At 43.5% G+C, this 23,926-nt stretch overlaps 1 protein-coding gene across 1 annotated transcript; it reads left to right on the top strand.

Moving 5' to 3' along the window:
• Positions 1-313: 313 nt before the first annotated feature.
• Positions 314-23,905, top strand: slc13a4 (solute carrier family 13 member 4). Its single transcript, XM_041963762.1, has 16 exons — positions 314-497; positions 9,255-9,393; positions 13,356-13,485; positions 13,672-13,847; positions 13,933-13,996; positions 14,616-14,655; positions 14,747-14,833; positions 14,954-15,138; positions 17,900-18,019; positions 18,265-18,366; positions 18,662-18,763; positions 19,584-19,696; positions 21,515-21,627; positions 22,010-22,171; positions 23,383-23,520; positions 23,768-23,905. Exons 1-16 carry the CDS (start codon positions 375-377, stop codon positions 23,903-23,905), a joined length of 1,932 nt encoding a protein of 643 aa, XP_041819696.1. The 5' UTR covers positions 314-374.
• Positions 23,906-23,926: the final 21 nt, after the last annotated feature.

A 23,926-nucleotide genomic window follows, 5' to 3' on the forward strand; every position in this document is an offset into this window, starting at 1 on the left:
GGCAAAGTCGTGGTTAATTAGCATACCTATCCAGGCTAATAAAAGTGCCGGCAGCCTCACCTGATCCTCCACACGGCGTCAAAAGCGCAGAGGTGGAGAGGGGCTTCGGGTGAAGCGCATGTGAGTCAAACCCGGTGGGAGTGAGATCCAAATTTGAAAAAAGCAAGTTCACTCACCTCACAGACACACACACAGATCCGGTCACCGGCCGCGGACTGTGCGTAAAAGCGCACAGCCAAAAGCGGAACTTTGCGCGCTCCTAGGAGACTGCTTCCCTCCTTCTCCTGCCTCCAGCCCCCCCACGGTCGGTTTGTGACTTTCAGAGCCGGTTCTGCTGAGTTGTGGCCGGTGCGACCCAGAGCCCCAGGTCACCCATGAGGCTGGAGGCCGCAGCCAGGATGGATCTGTTCAGGAAGCTGTGGAAGGCGAGGAAGCTGATCGTCGTGGTGTTCATCCCGCTGTCCCTGCTTCCCTTGCCGCTCATCCACCCCACCAGCGTGAGTACAAGCAAAATAAATATGTATACACTTTGATTATAAGTATAGGAACAGAAAAACTTCTGCCATAAAGTCAGGATTTTCAAAATAAGAGCACATTAAAACATTATGGTGGAATTTAAGGGAGACACACAAACACCTGTTGAACTACATGTCACTGTAAGATAAATTTACTAGGATTGTATTATATATTATATGTACAAAGCCAGTAAATTATTGAGTACTAGAGCTTCAGTTAAACATTTCAAAGATAAAGGAGATAAAATTGTCTTTTTTGCTGAAAACTACATATTCTTGTAAGAATATTATAGGTGAGATACCACAAAAATATCAAACACTACAACATACATACATACATTAAAAGTTCCATACATGCTGCTTTAACAATGTTTTTTTTTTATTCAAGATCACTTGTTCAGTTAGTCATTATTAAATATATCAACAAACTATATAAATACCTTGAAAACATCAGATACAGCAATAAACAAAAGATCCAGTTGATCTGGTGATGCTCCTGGTTGCTGCTAATGGCTGAAGTGTCCTGATGGGATTTTGGTGTGTGTGTGTCTGTGTGTGTGTGTGTGTGTGTGTGTGTGTGTGAGTGAGTGAGAGAGAGAGAATCAATCAAAAGGCACACTGTCCTCTGTTTGATGAATGCTTGTCCTGAGCTGTCCCGATCATCAGCTGAGCTGTGTGTGTGGAGAGGAGACATCGCGACATGTTGATGAGATGGAGATCAGTGAGAGAGAGGGCGGGGGTGCGGGTGGAGGGAGAGGGAGAGGAGAGGGAACAACTTGATTCACATTTAGGCTCATGTTCAGTCTGAGTGTTTGCTGTGAGAGCCACTGGAAATGAACAGTAATGGGTCTTATTCTGCCTCGGAGCTCATGTCGGAGCAATCAGATTATCTCAATCTGCATAAATCCAGTCTTTACAAGAATTCACCTGTTTGAATAAAATGTGACAGAGAGGCTGCCTGGAAGACTCAGTGACACATTGAGATAAAGATTTGTAGAGGCGTGATACTGGGTGACAATGTGTAGAAATGACAGATGAGATGATAGCTATATAAAACATGTCGTCTCATCCATTATCACAGTCCTTGCTGGTGCTTGTTGCTTCTTAGCTAAACTAACATCATTCCGACTCCAGATGAAATGTGACTTTCAGCTTCAGAGGAGTTTTGCGCAGGATTTTGGATTTAAGACAGGATCACGTTCAGTGAGGCTCAGACCTGTGTGATTAGTCTGGTTGAATGTCAGGAGGAAACTGAATCTCTCTCACTTCTCTGCAAGCTTCCTTGCCAGATTAAATGATACGCCGTGAGGAGCACTGACTGCTGCATCATATCCTTAGAAAAGCTTGAGCGGGATTACAGCAGGTTTTCTGGCTCCAGTACCTGACAAAGATGGTGACGAGCAGGAAAAATTCAATCTTCAGAATGTTTTTCTACCGTCTAAATGGTCCGATTCAGCCCCAACTCAGTGCGTACTTCTCTGAAAAATGAATACCTCCTCAATCCTCCTGAACATATTTCCAGAATCCTGAAAGACTCCTTTAACAATCTGGAAGAAAAAATATCTGTTGCTCAATTTTAATTTGTCTTTTTTCCGAATCCAAAAAAAGATGGCAGCTGGAGATGACGTCTCCAAAATGAGGTTTTATTATCACTTCAATTGGTATATACTGATTCTTTTCTTTAACACTTTACAAAATAATCACAACATTAAGGACATGCATTATTTCTGGCTACCTGCATTAGAAAACTCAGGTGCAACTTGAGAAAGGGTTAAAAATTGTTGTATTTGGAAATACAGCAAGAGGTGCCTCTTAAAGGATGCTCACAACTTTAACACAATATGCAAGCATACAGATATTCAGCCAATCATTTATTTCCTTGTCAGTGTGAGCTATTATCTTACTGCATGGTGACACCGGTCTGATCATTGTTCAAATAAAGAAGCACATAACATATGAGACATGATTGAAGTTTAAACATATTTAAATCATCTTTAACATGTGACAGGTGTGATTGTTTGTAGCTGATATTCTAATGAATAATGGCATGGTCACATGTTCATTAACATGCCATTAATATTAACCTTTAAGCGTGGCTTTCTAAATAAGGTAGTTGCTAAACAACCACCGTCCCCACAGTAATAGTCTGAGTGGTGACAGGTGTGTGTTTATGTGTTATAAATGAGCTGCTCTGTGTCACGGTCACTTGCGCTTCTTGTAAAATCGTCAATATTCAAAGGAGCTGTTACGTGCTCACAAGTCGCCCGTCGTCGGCCAATCACGTTGTTGCCCAGGAGCCTTGCTGTTATGTCAGGACTGGCGGATGTTTGGCACGAGTAGGTGGCTCAGGATGAGGCCAAGAAAGAACAAAAGAACAAAAACTTCACTACAAAGAAAAAGAAAGAAACAATCCGAGCAATTAAGTTATATAATCAACCTACCACCACGCTGGATTCTGACCCCCACGTGGCTTCCTTACGACATCAGGGACCCCAGACTGTGTCAAGAATGTGGCGGGGGTTCGGAGAGTGTGTGTGTGTGTGTGTGTTTGGAGGGGTACTGTGTCCAGCTGCAGCAGGACAGAACATCTGCTGGATGCAGTCAGGCCAGGTCAGACAGAGAGAGACGACACAGAAATTCAAAGCCAGTGATGGTCAGGCTCGTGCCATTTTGCATCCCCGAAATAAACTGAGAGCTATGGAAGAGTCCGTTTACAGAACATGATGAGTCCAGCACGACATATTCATGGATATGAATATGTCGTGCGTCAGGATATGTGCGTCAGTTGGTTGGCCGACCACTTTGGTCCAGACCTAAATATCTTTGCAACTATTGGAATTTGGAACTATGGAACTAATTTTGCACAGATATCCATGATACCCAGAGGACGAATACTAACGACTGAGATCCCCAAGACGTTTCCATTTGCACCACCATGAGGTTGATATTTGTGGTTCCCCTCAGGATGGATACTAATAACTTTGCATGCTAACATGCTAAACTAAAATGTTGAACACAATAAGCATTGTACCGGCTAAACATCTGCATGTTAGCATTGTCATTGTGAGCATGTTACCTTTCTGCATTTGTAGAAGTCCCTTCACTGCACTACTCTTGTGCAGATGTGATTTGCATTTTAAATTGTCTGACAGAGATATTATAAAGGTTTCAGGGTATTCTAGTTCAAGATAGTCTCACCGCTTTACAAAGAAAAATCTGTAGATTTTTTTAGGAACAAGTGGCAGTATCTGACAGAGTAAGGCAGAATATTCCAACAGAAGCTGCTCTGCAGGATGGTTATCTCACTTTTTATTGGTTATGTTTGTTTTGTGTTGTCTGTTTGTTGATATCTGTGTGATTGTATTTGGGTAAAGAACAGACTGCGTGTTTCTGTATGTGCATTACTCACGTTGTGGGTACACGCCTTCCTGAAGGGGACAAAACGACGAAGTCCTCTCAACATTTATTATTTATCATTAAATTTTAGGGTGAAGGCTTGGGTTAAGGCTAGGGTTAGGTAAGGGTTAGAGTTAGGCAGGTAGTGGTTATGGTTGTGGTTAGGGTAAGACTCCAGGAAATTAATGTCCCCAAAATGTTGGAAACATGACTGTGTATGTGTGTGTGTGTGTGTGTGTGTATGTGTGTGTGTGTGTGTGTTATCTGTCAGTTTAAAAGCCCACTTAGCCCTCTGCTGATTGGTGCGTTGAATACACATTTCAGCTATGACCTAATCTACCTCTAAAGAGTCCTTAAGGCACTGTGTTTTTCTCTAAAGACCAATCACGTTCCTCACTGTCCGCAGATAGCAGGGAGCTGATGAGACAATCACCGGGCTTCTGCTACATGTTGAGACAGAAATCGGCCTGTCAGCTGTAGAACTCTCAGGGTTTGAGTAAAAACATCTTATCTGTTTGACGTTTTTAGGTCATGGAGATGTCCCCTCATGTAGACACAAAAACCCTGGTACCATGTTTGTTTCCATTAGTGAGGAACACTGCAGAACTGTCTGGTTATTTAACACTGTCATCCATCTTCCAGCCGGAGACATACTGAAAGACTGACACTTCTATTCTATTTGATTCTATTTGATTGTGTATAATTACATCAATTTGAACTCATCAATACTGTTAGCAGAGATAAGAAAGGATCAGGCTCTGAGCATCGAGTGTGTTGCACAGATTACACATCTGGTACACTTTGGCACATTTGATAGGAAGGTAGTGCACGGCCTCCAGCAGCCATCAGTCGGATGGATGTATTATTATTATACCACAGACAGTGGTGATGATTCATATTTTGTAGCTATAAAAAGAAACCCTGAAATCTTGGAAGTCAACTGTGGAATAAAAATTGAATAAAAAGTAGCCTTATAGATGTTAGTATTAACTTTAAATGCTGAGGCAGCTACTGTATCAGAGTCGTATGTCTATCTGAAAATGATGTGCACCCTCTGGCCAATCAGAATTCTGCATGGTACCTCATCATATAGAGTTATACAGTATCTGCAGTTCGGCATGATATCTATTAAACGAATTAATAATTTGTAGCCAAATGCTCATAATAATCGAGAATAATGGAGAACTTCGGTTATGCAGTTTTCATCCTGCAGCAGTTTATTTAGTGAACGCATTTTCCTGTTTCCACAAAAAAAATGATAGCAATGTTCAGATTTTGTTGCTATGAGACTGAAAGTCGCAGGAAAGATGGGATTGTTCCAGAAAGCTCCATTAGTGCTCAAACCTCAGAGCCGTGGTAGTGTTGATGTCATGCAGCCTGCTGAGACACACACACACACAAACACACACACTGTCCATTTCACCTCGGGCACTCCGGCATCACATTCTTTCACAGCCTCCAAAAATCAAGTGAACTTTTGCCTAGATTTAAAGAAAAAAAAGAGAAAAATAACAGAATTTTCATGCTTGTCGCGGCAGCCGTTGCCTCTCTGTCATTTGTTACCCTAAAAAAGTCAGTAAGTTTGAAAGTAATTTGCAGGTAGGGTGGAGAAAATAGACCTGGAGTAGCTCAGCTCTGAACGTCAACTCTTAAAAGAAGCTGAAACATTTGCGTCGGTCATTGCGAGACTTATTTTCCGAACAAAAAACTACTCAGAGAACGATTACCGCTTGTCTTGATAACCTGCTTGTGTCTTACATGGAATCGCCAGAGCAAACACAGGCTTTTCCCCACGAGAACAGCAGCATGTATTGACGTCTGCTATTGACACGTCTCAGTATAAAGTCTGGAGGTTGCATAAGCCACTCGGTGATTCCTGCTTCTCTGCTTAGCGAGCACTTTGGCTCTAACTCACCAAGAAAGAGAAGCGCACACACGATTGTTTGAGGATCTGATTTAAGCTGCTGTCCTTGTGTGGCAGCTATCTTCTGATAGACGGAGCCCGATAGTCGATGATCAGTGACTGCTGAATCAGACCATCTCGGGCCTGTATCTCCCTCGCCCTGTGTTTATTTAGCCGTCCATGTTTGTCTCATTTTATCTGTCCATTTTTTCTCAGTTCCCTCATGCCACCTCTCTTTTCCTCTTTTCAGTGCTCAGCGAGTGACAGATCAACAGTCAAACACTTAATCTCGTTATCAGACCCCCTCGCTTACCTCATGTTTCCTGAATGTTTGGACGGAGGCGCTGATTAAAACAGCTGTTAACCAAACGGAAAGAGACACCGCCGGGCTAATGAGCACAAAACAACCTCTGACGATTGTGCAGTTCATGAGCAGTTTGTCTGAATGTCTTTTTTTTTTTAACAACGTGCTCTCTCTTCATGAAGGGTGTTCTGAGAGGATTTAAATTGTTGTAACATTTTCTTTGGCGAGGGCCTCTTTGATTATGATCCCAAACACCTTGTTCTGTTCTCAGCCTAATCCAACAGCTGTGCCTTATGCCTGGAAATGCCTCTTTCCTCCTGCCAAGTGAAATCCACAGCAAGGCATCCAAAAAGGAGCAGAGGTTGAGGCTTTAGAGTGACAACCTGCGGCACGAAAGCCAAACCGACGCCAAGCTGCAGCTGATAGAAGTGATCCTCACGTGTCCTTTGTTTCATTTTGTGGTCTGCCTGACGTGAGTTTGCCATTTGGATGTACAGTATTGTGCAGCCACGGGTCGAAACAAGTGTCAACCTACATCAAGTTAACTAATCTTCACCATTAACTAAACACTATGAAGATGTTCTGAACAGCCAGCTGTTGACTGACAGGTCATTTCAAATATATTTCAAGTCCTGTGTGTCTCCTCACTGGACACATTGTTGTGTGTTGGTTGGGAACTAAGGCATGTCTTTTGGGATAGTCGGTCAGTCGGTCTGCTACTTGCCTGAACTGAAATATCTCAACAACCTTCACATGAGCTGACATCAGACGTCTCACCAAAGAGAAGCAGTTCCAGCCATCGCATCTGTGGTTAGTGTGATATGTCATCAATAACTTAATACGGCCCTCGAAGGATGTTATAAATTGGAATGACCCTTGATATGGAAAAGGTTCCCCAACCCTGTACTAGATGGAGTGTGTGTGTCTGTGTGTGTGTGTGTGAGTGTGTGTGTGTGCTCCTGCATTGTTTGGATAGAGCTACACCTCGATGGCATTTGGAGCTACTAACATTCATTCATCACATCATTGTCCATGAAGAGATGAAAATTTAACAACTAACAACTAGCTCTAATCCAAACAGCAGAGATGCAGACAGCCTAGAGTGTAACACACTTGGCAGGTGAGTTATCATATTAGAGGGAGTGATTTCTGTAAAGTCTGTGGCTTTGAACGGCTGTGAGGTCTGAACAGGTCTGGACATGCTTCATCCTGGAGCCCTGCGGCTAATTCTCCCCGCTCTGGGGTTATTAATTTGAGATTAACTGACCTGTTACTGGCATGACGTTACACCGACTGCTCCTCTTACATAAAAGTACTCGAAGCTCACGCAGCGAGTGGCAGAAGCGGGAACTGCATATGTTAAGAGATCAAACACTGAATCTTGATATTAAAAACCACAGTTAAAAGCATGTGCAGAGAGAGCATTTCAGTGCTGTGTGCGTATCCATGACACACCTACTTCATGCTTCATGGTCGTCTGAGGAATGAAATGTTATTCAAGTTTAATTTTCATAAGGTTAGCAAACGTCACGAGATTCCTCTTTAGTTTTTAAGGTTGGAGAGCCTGTCACTAAGCCCGCTGCTGTTATGAAAGAGCGGTATGAGAGGCCGGTGTGCCGATATTATATAACCATAACCAGATTACTGCAACATCAGTGTGTGTGTTTTTGTGTGCTTGAATGCGTGTGTGAAAGAGAGGGGAGAGGGTGGGTGCGCAGCCCAGTTTAGCTCTGAGTAAAAACAACACCTCCCCATCGTCCTGATAACACCTCACTACACACATCACGCACACTTTACTAATCTGACAAAATCTTATAATAATATCACATAATAATTATATCCTTTAAGAGAGCAGGTGTGGATATGTGCAGTTTAATGTACATGTACAGTGTGTATATGAGACTGACTAGATGCTGGTGTCTGCTGGACCAGTGTCTGGCTCATTAGTGGGTCAAATCTACATGCTTATTGAGTCAGGACCAGAACATGTGTCTGATATCGCTTCACAAACCTCTAAGTCTTTCTCAAAATGACTCAACATGTTACATGAGACGATTGTTCTCATATCTGCTGAACGTAGTTTAGCATAAAGACTGGAAACAGGGGCAAACAGCCAGCCTGGCTCTGCCCACCCAGCCATTCAAATGTTCCCAGGGTCCTACGTTCCCAGGGTGAGGGTTATTGTGTGTTAATAGAATACTGAACTGGGGAACAAAGGATTCTGGGTACGCACACTTGCATAGTGTTTCCTCTTTCCAGCTGCACTTTCAGCAGCTTTAATTTCACTTCAAATGATTCCACATTAGAAAACAGAGAGCCAAGAAGCTGCTGAAGCTTGAGGTTCAGCTCTGAGAGGATCTTGGTAATGTCCACCATGAAGGCCAAATCACACTGACACTGAGTTTCCACGTCAGGTTTTCCCTCTTCTCTATGATTTATTCCAGACAAACTGACTGGAATCATTTTACTTTGTTAGCGCCACAGCAGCAATAACTCTATCTTTCACAATTCTCCTTCAAATAGAGGTTTCAGCTTCAAAGCTATTAGCTCGCTCACCACTTAAGACTGTCTCTGTCAGAATGTGGTCTTGTGAAAGCTGCTCGTTGGGCATTCAAACTCCACCAAAGAGAGTTAACTTCATCCAAGTGCATTTGTCCTTGCAACTCATCCAGTTTACCATGTAAGTTGTAATGACACTTGAGATTAACATTTCTCATCTTACTCAGGCACGCTGGCTTGCCTTTTACTTAAACAGAAAAATAATAATTTGTCCATTTCTCTTGGAAAGCGCAGCACTCTGCATCTACTTTTTCTTGACAGTCGCAATGATGCAGTGCTGTGATATCAACTGCTACACATGTTGCATTCAGGGACCACTCAGAAAAACATGTTATTTTCCTAATCCCTGAAAAAAGGTAATTGCTGTCTTTTGAATTTTTTGTATTTCTGAGTTGCTTTTTGGTGTGATGGTTTCACAGGCCGTTTACGGTTGGTTCCACACCCCTGCTGTAGAAAAGGTTCCTTTAAGTGTCTGGTTTTGTTGGTATATGCTCCGTGTTGTGGTGTGGTTAGTATGACTAAGAAGTCTGAACCTGTGTCTTGTCTGGTCAGTGATGAAGTGTTTTCACCCTCACAGGAGGCATGCTGTGCGTACGTGCTGATGGTGACAGCGGTCTACTGGGTGTCTGAGGCTGTTCCTCTTGGCGCTGCTGCTCTTGTTCCTGCCTTCCTCTACCCGCTCTTTGGGGTACTTAAATCCAGCGAGGTGAGTCTCTGTGTATCGTTAGCCGTCTGTCTGTTTCAGTTCTGCAAATAATTATCTAAATGCTAAAACATAAATGTAAAAGATAAAAGGCAGGAAACCAAGCAGTTAATGTTATAGTGCTAACTAAACACAATTATGTTTATTCTTTATCTTATCACTTTTGTCCCCACATAATTGTGTCTTGTTCTGGTCCATACCGTTAGCAGAGCTAGCATGCTGTAACTGAACATTTAGCTCTGATAATTGCTTTAAGAGCTACAAAACATGCTGTCAAATTTATGGTCAATATTCACTGCTGTTTGAACTCTGTTTTGGCTTCCATCATCTTTAATGAAAAATATCTGGCTAACTAGCTAGCTGCATGTTAGTCTTCCCGGTTAGCTTACTTACCAGAGCTTTTTGCTAAAAAAAAAATGGCTGCCCTCTGTTGTTGGAAAGAGTGAGCTAAAAGTTCTCTCTCTCCTTATACACCCACGGCTAAAAGAGGCTAAAAAGCTACATACTGTAAGCGTAGACTGTATAAAACATGTATGTAGCCTTTGTGACATAACCCATAGGTTTCTGAGGAGCCATAGTGAAGCTCAGTGCCTGATTCCACCAAATGCCCGGCTAACCCAGTAGGCAAAAAGATGGAGCGTGGCTGGAGCTGAGACGGCCTGAATGAAGCCTGGTTGCAGAAATCTAGCGGCTAGCTCTCACTCAGTTATGCAGAACTTCAAGCCTTAATATAATTTAAATGACCAAGTTAGATAAAAATTCAGCCCCCTCACAGTCGCCATGAACGGGGAAATTAGGTATGGAGACCAAAACCGTTTTGGACCAGGCTTTAAACATGTTTATTTCTGCTGCTCTATGGGGATTGACTCACTTTTGAAGCCAGCCTTAAGTGGCAATTTGAGGAACTGCAGTGTTTGGCACTTCCTCCTTTGCTGCGGAGGTTGCTGCTTGACTGCAAGGCCACAGAGTTGGCTGATCATTTTTTGTGGATTTTGTTACTACCGGATGTCGTACATCAACATCAATCTTCGACAGCAAGATAGAAGATTGATTTCCGCCTTTTACCCACTGCGCTTCTCCTTCCGTTATCTCGTCAGATTGTCTCGTCACGGTGACTGCATTTACATAGACAGCAATTTTCTGAAACCAGTGTTAGAAAAGGCCTTGTAGACAGCCACTTCCAATTGCTAAAACCCAAATAAGGACATAATTAGAATAAGCATACTTGAACTGAGGCATGAAGACTTTCAATTTCAGCTGCAATATTATAATATATATTAACAACAGTTGTTTAGGTATTTTACTTTGAGTCACAAGTTGCTACCAGGATACCCGTTTCCCATATGCTGTTCATCATAGCATCTCAGTTTTTCTGTAAGGGAGGAAAAACTGTCACTCAACTGGGGGAAAAGGCTTAACAGCAATGCAGAGAACGAGCGGGACTACTGTGACTGTTGTGGTATAAGGTTGTGACGGCATGTTACTGTGCTGGTAGTAAGAGTCAGCTGACAAGATTGCTGTACATGTGGATGTACAGTAAGTCCAGATCAGAAAGAAAATGGGTGAAAGGCCTTTCTGTGCTCTGAACTTCGTGAACTATGATCCATTTGCATGTTTCTGTATGCTTTTAAGTATGTGGGAGGTTTCTTGGATGCATATAGCTTCCCATTAGGGTTTTATGATGCAGTGTTACTGATTGTATTTCATATCGGTTTAGGCGTCATCTCGCAGCTGTAAAGGTTTTATCAGCCGTGACTCTATGGAGCGTGTAGTAAACCCCATTAACCTCGCACTCATCGTCATTATCCCACTGATGTTTCTCAATGCTATTTCAGATGTTCCTACAACCAGCCACTCAAACACTTTCCCAGCCGTCATCGGCCCCGCCGGGTGTGTTGCTTGGCCCTGGTAACATTTGATTGGTTTGGCTGATGATGACAGCTTCAGTTCTTTTTTTTTTCTACTAATAACACAAGTTTCCTCTCCATTTAACTCACCCCCCTCTTCTTCACCTTTCTTATCAGCATTACATAAAAAGTGAGCTGTACACCTCATGTGACTAAATCGCATTGACAAACAGTGACAAAGCTGCCTGGTAACACTGCTGTAAGCCTCTTGTGATGCTGTTCAGTAAATTGCCAACAGAGCTTTATGCAACATTTTCAGTCTATTATCGTACTCCCAGTTTCCCCTAAGACCCACACCCCCTTTCCCAAATGAAGCCACCAGTGAGTACTGGCAGAATGCCTGAATAGCACATTACTATGAATAATACATACAACTAAAGTTCTTCTCTGCTGTCACTCTCTTTATGTGTTCACTCACTGTAAGTGTTTAATGGCATCAATACAAACTTAGGCTCATATTTAATCTGGTTTGTCTCTCTCTAATTCTGTCATGACCAAAGACATAATGTTTGGGGGTTTTTTTTCAGAAATGACCCTGAAACTTGAATATTTAATTTCTTTCATTTCTTTTCTTGACTTTTATGGACCCAGTCTGTAGCTTCTTTAAAATGACCAAGCAACAGTTAGTGCTCAGAAACAGTCCAGCCTCTCTAATTTCAACTATAGAGATGTTAGTAAAGCCAGCGTCAAAGTGGCCATTTCTTTTTCCTCTAACAAACAAACAGTTTTGCTGTGGTTGGGCCACAGTATATTCTGTTCCATTCCTGAATGCATTTCATGTTCATTGGGTGGCTGTGGCTCAGAAGGTAGAGCAGGTCGTCCATCCCAGGTTTGGTGGTGTAATCCCTGGCTCTTCCTCTCCATGTGTACAAGTGTTCTTGAGCAAGAGTGCTGAAACCCTAGTTGGCCCCGATGGCAGCAACCTGCATCAGTGTGTATGAGGGGCAGCATTGTAAATAAGGGGACTATATAAATGCAGTCCATTTACACTGTTATAGTTGTCAGTTTTCAGTAGACCTCATATTCATCAGAGCACTCTAGAAAATAGCTATTTTGAGTTTGAGTTAACTATTTTTACAGTTATTATGATATTATGGAGGGAAGAGGGGAGTTCAAAGCATTACCTTTTATCCCGTGTAGTTTCTCTCCTGCAATATTCTTTTCAGTACAAGGAAACGGCAGAGAAAGAGAGTGAGAGGGAGCCATGTGTAAAATGTCCATCAGAGGAAGTGCAGCAGGTTTTAGGTGAGAGGTGAGGAGACGCGGGCTTATACAACTCTGCGAGGCCACGAACCCTGCGGGTGGGAAGTAGAGCAGATTAAAAAGAACAAATGGCAAACTGTAAGTGTTGATCCAGACGAAGGAGGGGGAAGTAGGGAAATGGGTGAAGGAAGGAAAAAGCAAAAAGCCCTTTCTTGTCTGTTCTCAGATCTTGTGCTTTTTATCTTTCCTAAATTTAATCTTGTGCCATCAACCGTTCCGGACATAATTAGTCATTCCTCAACTGCATGCATTGGGCATATCAGGAACTGCACTGATGTAGTTTGCATCTTACCTGACAGACCACTCTCAGTCTGTCATCATGCTGCTCAGTGCCTGTAATACAAGGAGTCCCACAAGGGTTTGTTTTGGGCCTACTTTTACTTTGCGTTTATATGCTGCTTCTCCGACACATCAGTAGGAAATATGGGCCAGGATTTTACTGCTATGCAGATGACACTCAGATTTACATATCAGCCAAGCCTGATGTGACCGATTCCTCCCTGATCTTCTCTGTCTTTTTGAGGGACATCAATTCTTGGCTGCAGCACAATTTACTCTTAAGAACTAAGCCTATTCTTGGTAGTATCAGATCAAATATAACTACTATTTTACATCATTTACACAGGCTTCTTGTTCTTGTGGAGTAAAAAAAACCTCACCTTAGCCTACAAAGCTGCTCAGGGATGTGTGCCTCATTGTCTCTGTGATTTCATTCAGTTCTTGTGTGTGTGTGTGTGTGTGTGTGTGTGTGTGTGTGTGTGTGTGTGTGTGTGTGTGTGTGTGTGTGTGTGTGTTGGGGTGGCAGCAGAGTATTGTAAGGACACCACTCTGCTGCTGATGGGAGTCATCTGCCTGGCAGCCTCTATAGAGAAGTGGAACCTGCACAAACGCATCGCTCTGCGCATGGTGATGATTGCAGGGGCCAAGCCTGGCATGTGAGCAACTTTCACACATTCAGTACAACTGTTCATACACACAAATGCACACACACTAAATCCAGCACTGAGACTGAGGTCTGACCAAAACATCCTAGTCCAAAAAGCTTAGACTTGTTGCATTGTGTAACAAGGTGACAGAAATGTAAAAACACACACACATCAGTCACTGTCTCTCTCGTTCAGGTTGGTGCTGGGTTTCATGTGCTGCACAGTGTTTCTGTCCATGTGGCTCAGCAACACGTCCACCACAGCCATGGTGATGCCAATAGCCGAGGCCGTCCTGCAGCAGCTGATCTGCACCGGCCTGGCCGACAGCCACAACGACTCTGAAACCACGGAGCCCCCAGAGGATGACAGTGGTACGTCAGCAGCAGCAGTTCAGCAAATCCAAAAGGATTGTGGGTCCAACCCTTTTACGTTTATGATGAATGTTGTTGTCTGCAGCTGTTTCAGACAAAGACGAGAACCTGGACAAAAACCAGCTGGAGCTGCTCTATCGCAACGACAGGTATGTGTGAGTTTGTGTGAGCACATGCTGAGTGCACTGCGTGTGTTGAATTGTCCTCATTTTCTTCCTCCCAGTGGCAATACCCAGTGATTCCCAGCATGTACCATAGTCCTTGTCACTGCCAACCTTTCAGCTGTTGGCCTGGAGAAAGTACAGACCCTTTCCAATTCACACACTTTCACCTCTGAGGAGTGTCACTGGGGGAACATGAGGCTGACAGCATACGTCAAACTAAATTTTTGCACATTAGTGTTGGCAAAAGATTTAGAACCAGCCAACAATACTGCATTTGGCTTTGATCACTGCAGTTTGCATGGATCTGGAAGAGGAGCTTCTGTCCTAAACCCAATCTGACAGCAATGTCATGTGATTGGCAATATGTCAACTGTTATTGATGAGTATGGTATCTCTATGCCACCTGCAAATCTATTACTTATATCTTGTCATTTGTTAAATGGTTTTGAAATGATCAAATCAAGTTGTTATTTCTGTTTTATGCTATTTCTTTAGTTTTAACCCCCTTTTTAGTATGAATTATGTTTGTACACAGTTTTTCAAAAATAATGTCTCATGCATTTGATTATCAGAATTAGTGGTAACCCACTTCTTCTCCCTCCAGCAGTGACTGCACTAAACAGGAGCTCTCGACGCTAAGTGAGGTGAGACCTGGAAAGGCTTTTTTCACCAAGTAGACACAAGTCAGATTATCAGCAGGAGAGCAAAAGAAAAATCTCTTGCTCTTGTTCTCAGGTCCAGACTGGGGAGGTAAATGGTTTGGGTCTGAGGCCGGTCTCTAACCAAGAGTTCATGAGACACACCAATGGACACCTGCCTCAGGCAAGGAACACACTCACACAGGTTATTAGAGGTTAAGAGATGGATGCGTGACAGGAAGTTCAATTAACGTCAGTATTATTTTCCATTCACATTTACAGTATTCTCCTCACTCTCTCTTAGGTCGCCATCGAAATCCCAAACGTGAAGCGGGTGAAGGCCAGGAGAGACTCCCAGTATCCAACCAAGAGGGATCACATGATCTGTAAATGCCTTTCGCTCAGCATCACCTACGCTGCTACGATTGGCGGTCTCATAACCATCACCGGGACATCAACCAACCTCATCTTTGCTGAACAGTTTAACACGTAGGTACAAATGCGCACACACGCTCGCTTGTGTAATGAGTTAAAAATCTTCCATCCATCCGCTGACAGAAAAGTAACCATTAAAGCAGCTTTACAAACTGGTATCAGACAGATATTTTGGTTTGGTATTAGCTCAGGACGCCTGTAGACACCATCTCAACTTTCAACACATTTACAGCTTGATTGATTTCTTGGCTGCCGTGCTGAAGCAGTTCACGTTAACTCAGTGTCTGGAGACCAGGCAGGGTCTGAGATCAAACTAATCAGCCTCTACAGCCCTGACAGAGCCGATTTCCTCCAGCCGCAGCACTAAGCCCGGCAGAATGGCCTCCTTCATGTCGCAGCTTGTTGGACAAAGGTCAGGTTTTGATTCTCTGTGTGTGTGTGTGTGTGTGTGTGTGCAGTAGTAGTTGTAATCCTAAAGTGATGTTATGAGGACCAGCAACCAATCCAAGCAGTGAATATGAAAATCCCTCAGAATTATACCTTTGAGTTTGAATTTTTGAATTTTACTCAGATTTCAGTCAAATAGCCTGAGGCGGACTTCAGTCAGTAAGGCTGGTGTTTGTTGTGGAGAGAAATCTCATGGTTGTCATTTATCATCAGCATCAACATATACAGAACACAGAGCTACCTGCCAGCGTCTTTGCGTGTGTGTGTGCGTGTGTGTTTGTGTTCAGGTCAGCCAGTCCAAGTCCTTGTCTGCAACAAGTCCACGCTAGCACGACAAGGCCAAGCATTCAACTTGTTTTTAGCCTGCAGTTGATGTTTTGTGCTCTGTCTCCTGTTTCTACATAGTTTTGTAACTTTGCTGATGTAAATCATATAAGTACAGCAGGAGAGCAAGAAAGATTTTTTTTTTGGCATGGGTGGTGTGTGTGTGTGTATGTGTTGGAATGTGCAATGGGTTTGTTGTGGTGTCAGAAGTTTTCATTTTGCTGTAGTTAGTGAGCAGGATATGATTTTAAAGAAAATGGTACAGATCCTGAGCCAGGTGCATATTAATATTAGAAACATCCATAAAAATGTCATAATAACAAATTTAGATGATTGTGCATCCTTCGAGAAGGTATATGCTTGTCAGGTTTTTGTAATTCGATTTATTTAAGGCTGCCTTATCCATGTATTTGTATTCCAGTAGAGAAAATGACTGCTTTTAACGTGAAAGGGCTCGCTCATGAAGACAAACCCACACAGAATTATTAACAGCCAACTCTACAGTTTCCCTCAGTCCTATTGAACATTTTAGCATCTTTCAGTGTCATTTTTTATGGCCTACAAGTTTAATGTTTTAGTTCAGTCTTACTGCTCCCATCAGCATCGTTTCCTGCAGCAACAGGCAGCTGTGAATAAGCTCTGATAAACAGAGCTAGCAGCGTGCTTGCATAGCATTACCTAGTGGGACATTTAGTAGTTTAAAAACTCATATAGCTTTGTATTTAAAAGTAGTGGTGCATTTTGTAGTATTGCTTTACTGTAATTAGAAGTTTTGCGTGTCCCAAGGTTTCCTCTTTGTGCTATTTTCACAGTGGTCATTTTTTATTTTTCCGTGTAAGTCAGCTGAAACAAAGTAATTAATGGTGCTGCATCACTGAGGATTAGGTATGAGTGTCTGCAGCACATACATAATCATCTCTGAATGTCACCTTTACCCTGCTTAGTGTCTGTACAGCAAAGAGCTCACTGAAGCATGTCTGAGCAAACACACTTTATCACCTGTACAGCTTGTGCACGGAAGATGAACGACCACTGCACCGCTGCACAGACAGCTGTCTGGTACTGACCCCTAAGATGGTCTTCTTTCCTTTATACAGCAGAAAATAACAAGCTTGACTTTCATCTGGGTCAACATTTCTCACGGGGCCTCACGCTGGCAGAGACTTTGACAGTGTGTGTCGACAACCCAGTGACCCTTGTGGCCTCTGCTGTCTATGAAGCGGAGCTCTCGAGGACCAAATTTGAGTTGGTGGCGCTCACGTTAAATCATTAAGAGATGCTGATATGCAATTAATTTAGTGGATGCCGCTGCTCCTCTTCTGCTTCATCCCTCAAAAGAGTTGTCAGGAAAAATAGATTCGCTGTAAGGGATTGAAGTTACTGTACATTGATTGGAACCTGGGTGTGCAAAATAAGTGTAAGTGTCGACTTATGACCAAATAATAGGCCATGGTTGAGAGCGATTACTTTTGTATGAGTCTACACATAGTTTTTTTTTTTTCTGAAAATCCTGCACAATATATCTTTAAGCTTTATTTTTCAGCTTATATGTGAATTTTTGTCCCCCCGCTCTGCCTCCTGCCCGGTAGTTTCATAAACCAGCTCATGCCGCTGTTATTCCCGCTGGTTTTACTGTCACAGCAAAGAGCTCACACTGACTCAGCTCTTATCAGTGTGGAGATGAGAATGACAAGAGCTGTCAATCAAGGCAAACGCATGAGAGCAAGGCAGGGTCAAGATATGCAGCTGATGGGGGACAAATGGTAAGCTCAAACCCTGATAAGGTTTCAGTATAGTTGTGGTATTTCAACATCAATATAACACACAATAACAAATCAGTGTGACTGATAGACGTTGACAGAGGTGATTGGTGGCCCGCTGCTTCTGTTTCTCTAGATTAAGGCCACATATCACATCGGCCCCCTCCCCTCCTGCTACGAAAGTCATTTCCAGCTGAATAAGTGTTCAACCTGCACACACTCGTACACACAAATGTGCAAACATCCCAAACTACCTAAACCAAACTCTGTCTCCGTCTTTCCAGCCGTTATCCAGACGCAAAGGTGATAAACTTCGGCACGTGGTTCATCTTCAGCTTTCCCATCGCCATCATCATGCTGGTGCTCACCTGGCTCTGGCTGCACTTCCTCTTCCTCGGCTGCAAGTGAGTGTGTGCATGTGTCAGTGTGTATTTTATAGGCGGTAACCTACTATGTGATTATGGTGGTGTGCAGATCCTACTTGACACTTCTCACCTGCTGGACAGGAGCATTGCATCTTATCATTATAGACTTAAATGATAATCCCTCTGTCTGTACGCTGTTGAGCCATGGCGCCTTCTGACTGTGTCAGGTCACCGTGTGGTTGACGTTGTTGTTGTTGTTGTTGTTGTTGTTGTTGTGTGTTCAGCTTCAGGGAAACATGCTCATTGAGTAAGAAACGCAAAACCAGTCGAGAGATGCTGTCAGAGAGGAGGATCCACGAGGAGTATGCGAAACTGGGACCTATCAGGTGTGTATGCATGTTTCTGTGTGTGTGTGTGTTTGTCCTGGCTTTCCTGTGAGAAAAGAATTTGAGCGTCTGAGGTTGTATTCATGGGAATTTGGTCAATTCCTGTGAGGACTTATAAAGTCCCGATAAACATTAAGGCTTGTGGCAGTAACCTGCGTGTATGTGTGTGTATCTTACTCAGATATGAAATTGTAGCATAACCATATTATCACTCATATAATTGTTGCTCACATGCTTTTGTGGTTTCTCTGTGTGTGTGTGTGTGTGTGTGTGTATGTGTGTGTGTGTGTGTCAGCTACCCGGAGGTGGTGACCGGCGTTTTCTTCATCCTGATGACTCTGCTGTGGTTCACCAGAGAGCCTGGATTTGTGCCCGGCTGGACATCGCTCTTTGAGAAGTGAGTACCCATAATGTTGCACACACCCTGACGAGTGTTAGTGATCAGACAGGCGTGAGTGGCTTTAGGTAGGTAGTGCAGTTTGTCAGTAAGAAATACGTAAATACACACTGTCACACAGAAAGAGAGCGCATAGATCAGGGGTGGTGAACCTTTTTACTGTTGAGGGCCATTTTAGTTTTTCCACATGTCCACACTCACCTGTGTGATGGCTGGAACTGCCTCTCTCTGGTGAGGCGTCTGATGTCAGATGGTAGCGATGACGATGATGCAGTGTTCTTTTTGTCTACTTTTCATGTCCTGAGACTTCTCACCAACCGCCTGATTTTTCATTCTCAGCAGCATATTCAGCGACATAGCAGATTTTGTTCATGCAGTGTTGTCTCTTTCCAGTTGCACTTGCCACAGCTTTGATTTCACTTCAGTTGATTTCCCATCTGAAAGCAAAGAGCCGAGAAGCTGGCTGGATGGCTGGATCTCTTGATAAGCACGACACTGCATCTACATTTGACTTTTTCTTGACAGTCGCCAGAATGCATTGATGTTCACTCAGCTTCGATGTGCATGTTGCATTCAGGGATCACTTAAAAGGACAGAAGGAATTGCTTTGAGTTGCTTTTCTGTATTTATGTACCGCGTGTGGGTCAGATCAAACGGTCTCATGCCGCAGGTTGCCCATCACTGACAGAGACATGCACATTGAATCTGCACCATAAGAACAATTTACATTGAACTTGAACGTTTTCTCTTTTCTTCTTCTTCTGCATCTTTTGTATTTGTGTTGTATGTTATATGTTTATATTTGTGTTTTCATTCTCAGGAAAGGCTACAGGACAGATGCAACAGTGTCCGTCCTTTTGGGTTTCCTGCTCTTCCTCATCCCTGCCAGGAGACCCTTCTCCTCCTCCCCCTCCTCCAGCTATAGAAACACAGGTCAGGACCATGCACTCGTCCAACTGGCAGTTTTTGATATAGCTGTTCTACCTTTGGTTTATCTCTTTGGTGGACCAGATGTGGGGTTTAACATATCGGACAATGTAAAGGGGGTCAGTGAAGTTGTTCAGCACTGCAAATCAACCTCTGTTATCATTCATGTATTTATTATGATGGTGCAAACATCATATTATGGTTGTTATGGTTGTTATAGTCCATTCATCCGGCATATAAGGCACAAAAAATCCTTCACATATGACTAATAATTTCAAAATGAGAGACAAAATTTAGAAATCTTTGTCCACTTCCGTTCATAAATCAGCTACAACCATTATAATCTTACTGACAGAGATAGACAGTCATGCGCAGTCTTCTTGCCCTGCTGCAAACAGCTGTTGTTTCAACAGGATCCTGTGGTGTTACCAGCCTGTGCACGTTGATTTACTGCATGTATGGTGCAGGTTCACCAGGTCAGAGAAACTTCTGGTTTCACAGAAAAACAGGAACACTTCGGACACTGGGGTTCTCCACGGTTGAGCAACAGTTTGAAAAACACTGTAAAAGTCTGACATTTATTGTATGCTGCTGTGCTGCTCAACACAAGATCTAGTGCTGACACCCGTCAGTCCACTCAGCTCTGAACACCGTAACCTAGAGGAAACACAGATGTAGTGAGGACATGTAGCTGCAGGTCTTTTATCTCCATTCACAATGTATGGTGTTTTAAGACACAGAGAGGTAAACCTACCTTAGAAACTGGACAAAATTATGTTCAACAATATGACTTTTTTTACAAAATGTTATACAACAATTTCGAACAATAAATGATGACTTGAGTTTAAACGGGGTTCTTCTTCAAGGAATTTCTATTTTCCTCCATCCATCCATCCATTTTCTTCCGCTTATCGCGGGGGCAGCAGTCTAAGCAGGGATGCCCAAACTTACGGACCCCGAGGCGTTCGCAGGCCAGCCGAGCGACATAGTCCCTCCAGTATGTCCTGGGTCTTCCCCGGGGTCTCTTCCCGGTGGGGCATGCCCGGAACACCCTCCCAGGAAGGCTTCCAGGAGGGATCCGATAAAGATGCCAGAGCCACCTCAGCTGGCTCCTCTCGACGTGGAGGAGGCAAGTCCACAAAACACATGTGGACTGGTTGGGCAAACTCCCACGAACCCTCGAGCACCCTGCGGAGGGTGTAGAACTGGTCCAGTGTTCCACGACCAGGACGAAAACCGCATTGTTCCTCCTGAATCCGAGGTTCGACTATCGGCCAAATTCTCCTCTCCAGTAGCCCTGAATAGACTTTACCAGGGAGGCTGAGGAGTGTGATCCCCCTGTAGTTGGAGCACACCCTCCGGTCCCCCCTTCTTAGATAGAGGGACCACCACCCCAGTCTGCCAGCCCACGGGCACTGTCCCCAACTGCCACACGATGTTGGTGTCTTGCCACTGAGGAGCTTCCAAACTACTTCCAACTTCAGGAGTGATGGATGAGCCAACCTCTGGGTCCCCAGCCCCTGCTTCCTCTCCGGAAGTTTCTATTTTCCCTTTTATTATATATTAATGGAAATTACCTGTTACTTTATCATGTACTGTATATACACTGTAATACAATAAAATAAGTTCTCTATCAGCAAAAACTCACCTCCAAATCTCACTCATTACCAAAAAACAAAATAACACAAAACTGTTTTTTTTAAATTCACAATATTTTTTAACAAGAATACCAAAAATACTAAAAAAATGATTCATAGGTTTGATGCTTATTAAATAAAACATTCCAGCTGTGTTAATATATTTTCTGTGGTTTTAACCCATCAGATGACGACGACCCGCTGGCTCCCATGATCACCTGGAAGGACTTCCAGAGACTGATGCCATGGGAGATCGTCATCCTGGTGGGAGGAGGCTATGCATTGGCTGCTGGTTGCAAGGTACAACGCATGCGTTTGGGTGTGTTGCTGAATTACTACACTATCTTAAATTAAAGGTTAAGAGACATTTTTTTCTTCAAGATTTAACCTCAGGTTATCTCATGAAGGTCAGGGGGGCTTCGAGATGATTATGTGATTGAATTTGGTATTAAAAAGAGCCTGTAGTCATGGACTCTCCCACTCTCCCATTGTCTGCCTGTTCTCCCATCAGGTAAACATTAAAGCAGAGATTGTGATTGATGAAATGTAAAATCTGTGTAGAAATAACAGTGTAGTTGCAGATACAGCTAATTTCTCAGTTGATGGCAGAGTTCAGCTTGAGGGTGACAGAGTGACTATTTGAGGATGCTCACGTGTTTTGTGTATGTTTGTGTGTGTGCAGGTGTCAGGCCTGTCAGTGTGGATCGGCAGACAGCTGGAGCCCATGAGTGGTCTTCCTCCCTGGGCCGTCACCCTGCTGGCCTGCCTGCTGGTGTCTGCGGTCACAGAGTTTGCCTCCAACCCGGCAACTCTCACCGTCTTCCTGCCCATCTTGTCAGCGCTGGTACGACACACACTCCCTCACACACTTACGGTTCCAAAATTTGTAAAGCGATGCTGATGCCTGCTGCAACATCACAAAATTTGAATAAATTGCAAAATAAAGATGTGACAGCATGCTGGCAAAACAAAACTTTTGTGACTTAAAGGAATTGTTTGACATTTTAGGGAATGAACTTATTCACTTTCGTGCTGACGTAGATTAAAAGATTGATACCACACTCACATCTGTCGGCTCAGTCCAAGAGAAACTATTTCTGCCCGTTAGCACCAATTGTCACAAAAAATGTTCTTTTCTTCTGGAGTCGCCGCTGGTGATGACGAGACTCCAGGAAAAGTCTGGGTCATTTTTACACTTTGGTTTTTGTACAGATTAAGCAAACAAGATTTAACAGGTTAATTAGTGAATATCCTGGTGGTGGGTGTATGTTGTTGGATCCATGTTTGTATCTGTCAAGTCTGATGTATTCGTGTATTCTTGAGGCTGTATGGAATGTGGAAGCAATGTTCCTTGCAAAGGACAAATAAATCTGAATCAATCAGTCGTAAATTAATCAGTACAGGTGTTGGTAGGTGCATTTTGTTACCTTTCTTTGGCCGGTTTCTCCCTGCTTCCAGCCTTAATGCTAAGCTAAGCTAAGCACCTGCTGGCTGCAGCTTCACATTGAACAGACAGGTATGAGGGTGGCATCAATCTTCTCATGTAACTCTCAGCAAGTAAGCTAATAAGTGCATTTTCATAAAATGTCGAACAATTCCTTTAAAAGGCACACAGTTACCTTTAACCTTGTTTAAAAAGGGCTGTTTTTCCTGCATCTGGGAAGTTACTTTGTCAACACACAAATTTCCTTATATATATTGAACTAACTGCATCACTTTGGCTTTGCTTCCATGTGAATTGGATTGGAGAACATACTGTGATTAGGCTAATAAAAACAGTAGCACTCCTGTGACCTTTGACCTCTCCCCTGTTCCCAATGCTCTCCATTTGTCTCCCTCTTCATCATCTTCCCTCTCCTCATCCTTCACCGTTCCTTATCCCCTGTCATTTCTCTCTCTTCCCTCACCTGGTTTATCTTTTTCTTACCTGTCTCTCTCCACAATTTTCTTCCTTTTCTTCCCCCTATTTACCATCCCTCTCACTGTCCCTCCTCTCTTTTCCTTTTCTTTCTCTTTACCCTCCTTGTTCTTCTTCATGCACTTCCCTCCATCCAGTCTGAGACGCTGCAGATCAACCCCCTCCACACTTTGATCCCATCCACCATGTGTGTGTCATTCGGGGTCATGCTTCCAGTGGGGAACCCCCCCAACGCCATTGTCTTCAGTTACGGCCACGTGCAGATCAGCGACATGGTACGACACACACACACACACAAAGTCACATGCTCTTTCTGCACCTGCAGCATCAAAAGGCTCAAGAGTACAATGTGTCCAAGTTGTTTTACGTAATCAGAGGGATGAGGATTTTTGTCTTAACTCTTGACGACCCAAAACACCAAATTCTGATATTTAATTTTCAATTGAATGAACGCTTACAACTCACTTTTGTCACAGATAACCAGTTGCTATTTCACTTCATTTTCCTCCCCCTCTTCTTCAGGTGAAAGCAGGCTTTGGGGTGAACCTGATCGGCGTGGCGGTGGTGATGCTGGCCATCACCACGTGGGGGGTTCCCCTCTTCAACCTGACTGAGTTCCCAGCCTGGGCAGTGGCCAGGAACGTCACCGGGAGCTTATAACCACCGCGGGGGTGGGGTCGG

Source organism: Chelmon rostratus, chromosome 22 (assembly GCF_017976325.1).
Source record: "Chelmon rostratus isolate fCheRos1 chromosome 22, fCheRos1.pri, whole genome shotgun sequence".
Taxonomy (NCBI): Eukaryota; Metazoa; Chordata; class Actinopteri; order Chaetodontiformes; family Chaetodontidae; genus Chelmon; species Chelmon rostratus.